Source organism: Curcuma longa, unplaced genomic scaffold (assembly GCF_044706935.1).
Source record: "Curcuma longa cultivar G26 ecotype Majalengka, Jawa Barat unplaced genomic scaffold, ITB_CL_G26_1.1 contig_22496, whole genome shotgun sequence".
NCBI lineage: Eukaryota > Viridiplantae > Streptophyta > Magnoliopsida > Zingiberales > Zingiberaceae > Curcuma > Curcuma longa.
This window is the reverse complement of record NW_027431923.1, coordinates 36205-44033: the sequence shown is the minus strand read 5'-3', so window position 1 is coordinate 44033 and position 7829 is coordinate 36205. Positions and strand designations below refer to the sequence as shown.

General features: G+C 35.6%; 1 protein-coding gene across 1 annotated transcript; it reads left to right on the top strand.

Annotated features, from left to right (window-relative positions):
• The first annotated feature begins 3639 nt into the window (after window positions 1-3639).
• On the top strand, window positions 3640-6224 carry LOC141817909 (protein indeterminate-domain 5, chloroplastic-like). The gene is made up of 3 exons (XM_074705519.1): window positions 3640-4121; window positions 4202-4601; window positions 5144-6224. The coding sequence occupies exons 1-3, from the start codon at window positions 3977-3979 to the stop codon at window positions 6084-6086; spliced, it is 1488 nt and encodes a 495-aa protein (XP_074561620.1). The 5' UTR covers window positions 3640-3976; the 3' UTR covers window positions 6087-6224.
• Window positions 6225-7829: the final 1605 nt, after the last annotated feature.

Here is a 7829-nt window from a genome sequence, read left to right as displayed (position 1 = left end):
GCGTGGTTGTGTTTATACAGTAGGATGTGTTGAGTGGCCGTGTGGGTCACAAATGTTTCCATTTTGCTTATATAAATCCATAGCCTGTTATGGATTGGCCGTGTGGGCCTTATATATGTGTTTGTATTCAGGGAATGTCAATTGTTACAGGGGAGATGCTGCCGAAATTTCTCGGAAAGCTGTCTCCCGGGGCATAACATCCACTTCCTTTGTTTAAGGTTCAACCCACATGGTTAGATCCGGATCATGGCTCATCCGGCGGTTAGTCCGGTGAAGAGCGGCCTCGCTCTGATACCACTTGTTAGTACCGATGGAATTAAAATATCTCCACAATGGCATGATATTGTCCACTTTGGGCCTAAGCCCTCATGATTTTATTTTTGAGCTCTCCCCAAAAGGACTCATTCCAATGGAGATATTTTCCATCCTTTTAAAACTCATGATCTTTTCCATGTGTTTTAGATGTGAGACTTGTTGGATTGCAAAGGTGCAAACATAGTAGGGAGAGGTGTAGCCACATCATCATAAGAGGCGAAGTGGAATTCCAACTCTATCGGTCGAGATCATAGGGAGAGGTGTAGCCACATCATCATAAATTACTTTTATATGTGATCATGAACCACCAACATTGTCGGCTTAAGGCATATATAGGCTATTAAGGCCTATGCATCGGGTCCCAATTTTATTAAAGCTCATAATTTATAATATTTTAATATTATTTATATTTAGTTTTTAAAAATCATCTATTTTTAATTTAAAATATTTTAATTTTATTTATTATAGATTTTTTAATTATATATTTTATTTTTAAAAACCTAATCAACTCTTCCTTTTCCACATTGATCTTTAAAAAATACGCGCCCTCACAGTCGTCGGTGATCTCGTATCCTTCTCCTCTCTCATCAGTGTTCTTGTGCCCATTTCCTCCATCACGAGTGTCATGTCTTTCCCCTCCCTCATCGATGATACTCTCAAAGGACACCCTTCTCTTCTCTTATTAGTAATCTCCCTTCCTCGCTCTTTTTTTCTCCTTCCTCGATAAGAACAAGAAGTATGAGTTCCTCATTCATTCCATGCAAAGTAGAATGCTAATCTTTTTAAGCATCAGATTTCTTTTTTTTCCTTTTTTTTATTACATAAATAAAAAAACGACTACTTTCAGATTCTCTTAAAATTTTAGATTTTACATATTTTCATAGATTTTTATTAATCGTAGTATTTAATTTGGCTTGACTAACAAAATTTTATACTTAGAAATTATTTTATTTGTCTAAGTGCTCATTCTAATTAATCAAAATAAACATTAATATTTATGCAAGTAATAGTATCAAACTTTGAAATATCAAGGCATAAATTAGATTTTATTGTTCTTTTAACTTTAATCAATTTTATCAATTGATATTTAATCATTAACTTTACATCTCAAAAAGTTAAAAAATTAAATTTTATATAAAAATCTATTTTTTAAATTTAATATTTATTTTTAAAAAAAATAAATTCATCAATGCCGATCCCAAGTCCAGATGAAAAAGAACGTGGATGAATATTTAAATTTTTTAAAAAATATTAAAGATCTATTTTTTTTATTTTTTATTTTTGCCTAAAGCCTCATACATATAATTGAGACGTACCAACCACAACTAGCAATTGACACATCAACCGACCACTACACTAAAAACTTTATATTCATGCCTTTAATAAGTCGACAATCTAATAAGTGATCATGTAAAATATCTCCAACATTCAAAATATGATTCTCATGATAACAAAATATTCTCAATGTTTTAACATTTTTAATCCATGATTTCAATTGTTTCTAAAAATATCACTCAATGCCAAAATATATCGATCCCATCATGTATTTTCAAATATATCTCATAGTACCAAAAGATTCTCAATGATTTTGATATTTTTAATCAACAATTTTAATTAATTAATTAATAATTCTAGACTGTTTACTTTTAAAATTTTAATTTAATTATTTTATTTTATCATACAAAGTTTTTGCATTTGATTACAACATTTAATATATTGAATGTTTATATTGGTTTTAATATTCATATAAGAAAATATTTTGAGTGATTTCTTAATGAATCATTGATTTTTCTATGAGGGAAAAAATTTACAATTCCATTATAATTGATGGATACCATTTTAAAATATTGAAATATATATTTGAAATTATGTGGGATTAATTAATTTTAAATTATCCTCTTAAAATTTTTTCATGTAATTATTCTTTAGCATCACAAACAAATGCATTCTCAAAGGGGTCTATGGACTTGATAAGCTAACTTTGAGTTTCAAACTCATGCCTACCACACCAACTCTTTACTATTCTTTAAGCGAGTTAGATTTAAACGACTTTTATCATTAATATGCGAGAACTCGAATAATTTATATAACGACATTGATAGAAGACATGCATCCTATTTTGAATAAAACAACTAGTGAGTAGGAGTTACCTCGTAGTTAAGTAAAATTTGGAAGGGCATGCTTGTTTGATCGAAAAAGTGATCAAGATAAAACAAAGTACAAGTAGAAATCAACAAAAGGGTCATATATATTCTCAACCAAATTCCCTCAAGTTGTGACCAAATATACTTTAAGAAAATTAATATATATACTTAATTAATTTGACTAGTAATTAATACCTAATCATGTTAATTAACAAGCAATCATTTGTAAGTAACAAAATTCCTAATTAGTAGAAGTAAACAAAAAGAGAGGAACAAAGTAAAATAAAAAATTAATGAATATATTTAATGAAATAATTTTCAATATGATCTTGTGATTCTTAATTTCTTCTCCCTTCTTAACTTTTCCTCCAAGTAAACAAGCTACTAAGAAACCAAAGCACATGATTTAAGTAAAAAAAAAAGGGTAAATTAAATGCTAATGATCGAATAATGAAGACTCCACAAGTGAAAAATATTATATAAGAACACCAATTATACACCAACTATATATTAACATCTAGATGAGAATGTTAAAAAAAAATGTATGGGCATACGAGAATAATAGATAAGATAAGAAATAAGAACATTAGATAGAAAGTGAGAGTTGTGTCTATTGAGAAAAAAACTTTGAAAAATACATTTAAGATGATATAGATATCTATTTAGATGATCCATAAATATCTCAATTAATTAGACAATGCGAGATCATGGCAAATACATATTAATCAAAAAAAGAAGAAAATAAAAAAACTTAATTAGCAATATATACGATAATATAGCAAAAGATTAGATCTAATGCTATAGAAGAATTTATATAGCCAACCTCATTTAATAGGATAAAAATTTAATTGTTGTTGTTGCATATATTCTAGCCTTGAGATTCTAATATGATTGTGTCTTGTAGTAGTTAAGATCTACATGGGAGTGTCTTATGACCTACTTACCTTAACCAACATGGCTTGGAGGAAAGGAATTAGAGGGTGGCTTTTGTCCTCATGTCAAAGAGGAATAATTAATGGGCACCATATTCAAAGAGGGTGTCTTTTGTACATGGACCCCTTGGAACACAGTTGTGACACAAAAGCCCATGCACATCTCTCTTGCTTTACTCAAATGTATGAAATTCCTTTTCCCTTTTTTTTTTCTTTTCTCTGGATTGTTTATCTGTGGTGTTGAGGAATAGAGGTATATAACCCTAGAGGATGAAGAAAGTGTGTCTCTCTCTTTCTATTTCCCTTGTTTTCTATTTGGCTTCAAGTGCAACAGTTTGTTTCATTCCCAGCTTTCCTTGTTCTTTAGTTGATTTGGGTGATTCTTGCTCTTTGCTTCCTTTTTAAATTTCTGCAGATCTTTCTCTGCTTGTCCTTTAGATCTGGGAATAGTTAGGAGATTGGAAAAAATTGTAGAAGATAGGTAGCTAGGTTTCATGGATTGGTACGTTCATCATCAATTAATGATCTTTGGATGAACAAGGAATCATCTTGGGAGACACAGTTTTAGGTTTTAGCCAGTTAGGAATGGTGGCAACTTCACCGGCGTCGGTCGCTTTCTTCGGCATGAGAGAAGAAGGAGAAGAAGAAGAAGAAGAAGAAGAGTATAACGTCCAGCAGTCACCAGCAGCAGCTCCTCCAAAGAAAAAGAGGAGGCTCCCTGGAAACCCTAGTAAGTATCTGAGTCTGTGAGGATAAACTTTGGAACCCTAATTCTTGCTTAATTCATGGGTTGGAGATGTCTGCATGCAGATCCTGAGGCCGAGGTGATCGCTCTGTCGCCGGCGACGCTTCAGGCGACGAACCGGTTCGTCTGCGAGGTGTGCAGCAAGGGGTTCAAGCGGGAGCAGAACCTGCAGTTGCACCGGCGGGGGCACAACCTGCCTTGGAAGCTGAAGCAGAAGAGCCCCAAGGAGGCGGCGCGCCGCCGGGTGTACGTCTGCCCCGAGGCGGCCTGCGTCCACCACGACCCCGCCCGCGCCCTCGGCGACCTCACCGGCGTCAAGAAGCACTTCTTCCGCAAGCACGGCGAGAAGAAGTGGAAGTGCCACAAGTGCTCCAAGCGCTACGCCGTCCAGTCCGACTGGAAGGCCCACTCCAAGACCTGCGGCACCCGCGAGTACCGTTGCGACTGCGGCACCATCTTCTCCAGGTACTAAACCTTGATAATTAATCTTAATTATATCTTTAATCCATCCTAAATCAAAGATACACACGATTTTTATCCATAAAATTAATGTAAACTCATGATTCTAAGAACAAATGAACAATTTGTTGATGGGGTTGAGGATTAGGAGGAGGAAGATCAGAAGATCTGGACTGGAGTTACAGTTAGGGCGATCATTTCCTGACGTAGCGACAGAATTTGAGGAAGAAGATCGATGCTGCTCACACGTGAATTGTGTCGATCGACGACATGGAGATTTCAGGAAAAAGGTTGTCGTCTTTGGGTCTTGGAATCAGAGCCATGGTACTCTGTATCACGGGGCTCCGGCCATGGTTGTTGGTTTGTGAGTTGGAGATGAGAGAGAAGAGGAAGGGAAGGAATGGCCATGGCGATTTGTAGGGCCACAGTTTGATCACGAGAACGTTCTTTATATATCATTATTATTTGTTTGATTGTTTGTATGTGGTTTGATTTGATTAGTGTTTGATGATCGGAGTTTGATCGGAGTGATCGATGGCTGCATGCAGGCGCGATAGCTTCGTCACCCACCGAGCTTTCTGCGACGCGCTGGCGCAGGAGGGCGCGAGGCTTGTGAATTTGGGGATTCCTCCGGTGAACTCTCAGTTGGTCTCTTCCTTGCAGGATCGCCAGACCCCGCTGCCTGCCTCCGACGATCTTCTTCGGATTGGGGGAAATGGCGTCGCCGGAGCAGTGCAGTTTGATCGCCTGCAGTCGTCCTTCTGGTCTGCCGCCGGCGGTGGCGGCTCGGGCCAAAACGTTAGCGAGGGCGCCAATGCTCAGCTTCTCCGGCCCAAAACCTTTTATGGCTTCTCGTCGTCTTCGCCGGCGATTGATCTCTTCAATCTCAACATCTTCTCCTACAACGGCAACGGCGGCGACGCTACCAACAACGCCGCGGCGAACCAATTCCCCGGTCAGTTCAACGGGGCATCCGCCGCCGCCGGCGGAGGCAACAAGACTGCGTTCCTCGATGCGAACATGTACGGCGACGGGACGACCAACATCCATCCTCACATGTCGGCCACCGCGCTGCTCCAGAGGGCGGCGCAAATGGGTGCAACAACCAGCAACTCAGGCGGCGCCGCCTCCATATTCAGAGGCTTCGGAAGCTTAGCTTACGGCGCCGGCGATCACCAGGCGCAGCACGAGGCCCGCTTCAACGAGCTACTGGCGAGCTCCCTTGCCGCCGGAAACGGCGGGATTAATCATCAGGAAGCACCTCGCGGATTTGGGGGCTTCGGCGCCGGAATCGGGAGGAACCTGTCCATGCTCGGAGCCGCCGCCGCCGCCGACAAGTTGACGAGAGACTTTCTTGGGGGCGGCGGGAGGATGAGGAGCATGGGAGTGCAGCCAAGAGAGATGCTGCATCTTGGCATCGACATGGCGGCTCTCGACTCTGAACTCAACTCGACTGGATCTTTTGCTGGCGGCAGTGGCTTGATTCAGTAGAAAAACTTTACTCGATTAAGGATCATAAAAATTGCTGTATCTTCTGTTCCAATTATGCTAATTAGGGCAATTTGTGGGATAGCAAATGTTGAGCAGCCGCAAATTTATCTAATTTTGGATCGTAAATTTTTTTTTCAATTTTCAGTAGCAGCGCTTATGACAGATTTGAGGACGAACGGGAATGTTTTTGTCTCCAAAGTATAACTGAGTTAGTTACGATAGAACAGACTTGCAGAAAAGGATAAATCAAATCTCGATGAACTATTACCTCCAAAAAATCAAACTCTGCCTTACGTAAAATTGCCAGAGTATGATTAACCTCTGGATTTGAAATCACTGCTTATATATATGGTATTGGCCATAATTTACCAGAACATTCTGTAATATTAGTAAGAGGAGGAAGGGTTAAGGATTTTTCATTAGTGATAAATACGCTCTTCCGTCGCTGTAATTTTTCAAAAAAATTTCATTAGTGATAAATTAAAAAATACGAAAATTTTTCATTAGTGATAAATTGAAAAATATTTACAATGGATGATTTAATTAATTAAAAAATATTTACAAGGGATGATTTATATCAATTGTCCATTAAAAAAAATTCATCATACAATTTGTTATAATTAATACTTATTTTTAATTAGGTGTTTAAGGAACTACACAGCTTCCTGTACCGTAAGCTCGAGGGCTAAGAATAGTTCTTTAAAAAAAATAATAAATCCCAATTAGTTCCATTGACTATATCTGAGAGTGACCGGTCCAGTCCTATGAAGATTTTCACCGGCCACCAGGATAAATCAAGTGTACCTCATCCATTATGATCAATTATAATTTTTTAATTTAAAGAAAAATTCTTATAGTTCTTTTACGTGCATACAACGTGAGAGAGAGAGTGGAATAGTGCAATTACCGTCTCAATCGTCCTTGAGGCCTTAATCAAAATAAATAAATAAATAAATATTTTAAAAAAATAATATTAATTTTAAAAAATAAATTTACTAATAAAATTTTATCTTCAAGTTTTTGATAATAATTTTTTAATTAATAAAATTATTAAATTAGTTAATATTTAGATATTATTAAAAACTTTATTAATTTTAATTTTTAAAAATTCTTTCATATACTATAGAATTATTAATAGTATTCCATAAGCTGTTTGATTGTTAAAATAATATTAGAGAAAAAATTATTATTTTATAAGATTTAATATCTCAAAGATTATTTTTAATTATAAAATTATTATTTAAAAAATATTTAATTTTAAAAATAGATCTAAACCATTAATATATATATATGAGAACATGCCATATTTTAAAAAAATTCAAGATTCAAACATGCTAATTGTAAAAAAAAATCATTTAAAAATATAATGAGAAATCAAAGCTGATCAAGTTTAATTTATATAATAAAAAAAATTAATTTGATGTTTAAAAAATTAACATACTACTTTATATTGAATTAACAAAGAATCTCTATTTTTTATTTTTATCAAGAAAAAGAAAGAAAGAGCAAGAAAGTTAGAGGAAAATAACATCTTTTGAGAGTATCACTAATTAGGGAGAAGAAAGAGAAAAAGAGTCCAGGAACATCGATAAGAAAGTAAAAGGATATGAGATTGCCGATGACTATGAGAATGAACGTTTTAGAGATCAATGTGAAAAAGTTCAACTAAAACTTTAAAAATAAAATATATAATTTAAAAATCAACAATAAATAAAATTAAAATAATCTAAATTTTAAAAAATA

Excerpts from the sequence above, each read along its gene's own strand:
- LOC141817909 (XM_074705519.1), top strand. The coding sequence starts at position 3,977 with ATGGTGGCAACTTCACCGGCGTCGGTCGCTTTCTTCGGCATGAGAGAA. Across the intron at positions 4,122-4,201 it reads GAGGCTCCCTGGAAACCCTA|ATCCTGAGGCCGAGGTGATC; the intron begins GTAAGTATCTGA and ends GTCTGCATGCAG. Across the intron at positions 4,602-5,143 it reads TGCGGCACCATCTTCTCCAG|GCGCGATAGCTTCGTCACCC; the intron begins GTACTAAACCTT and ends GGCTGCATGCAG.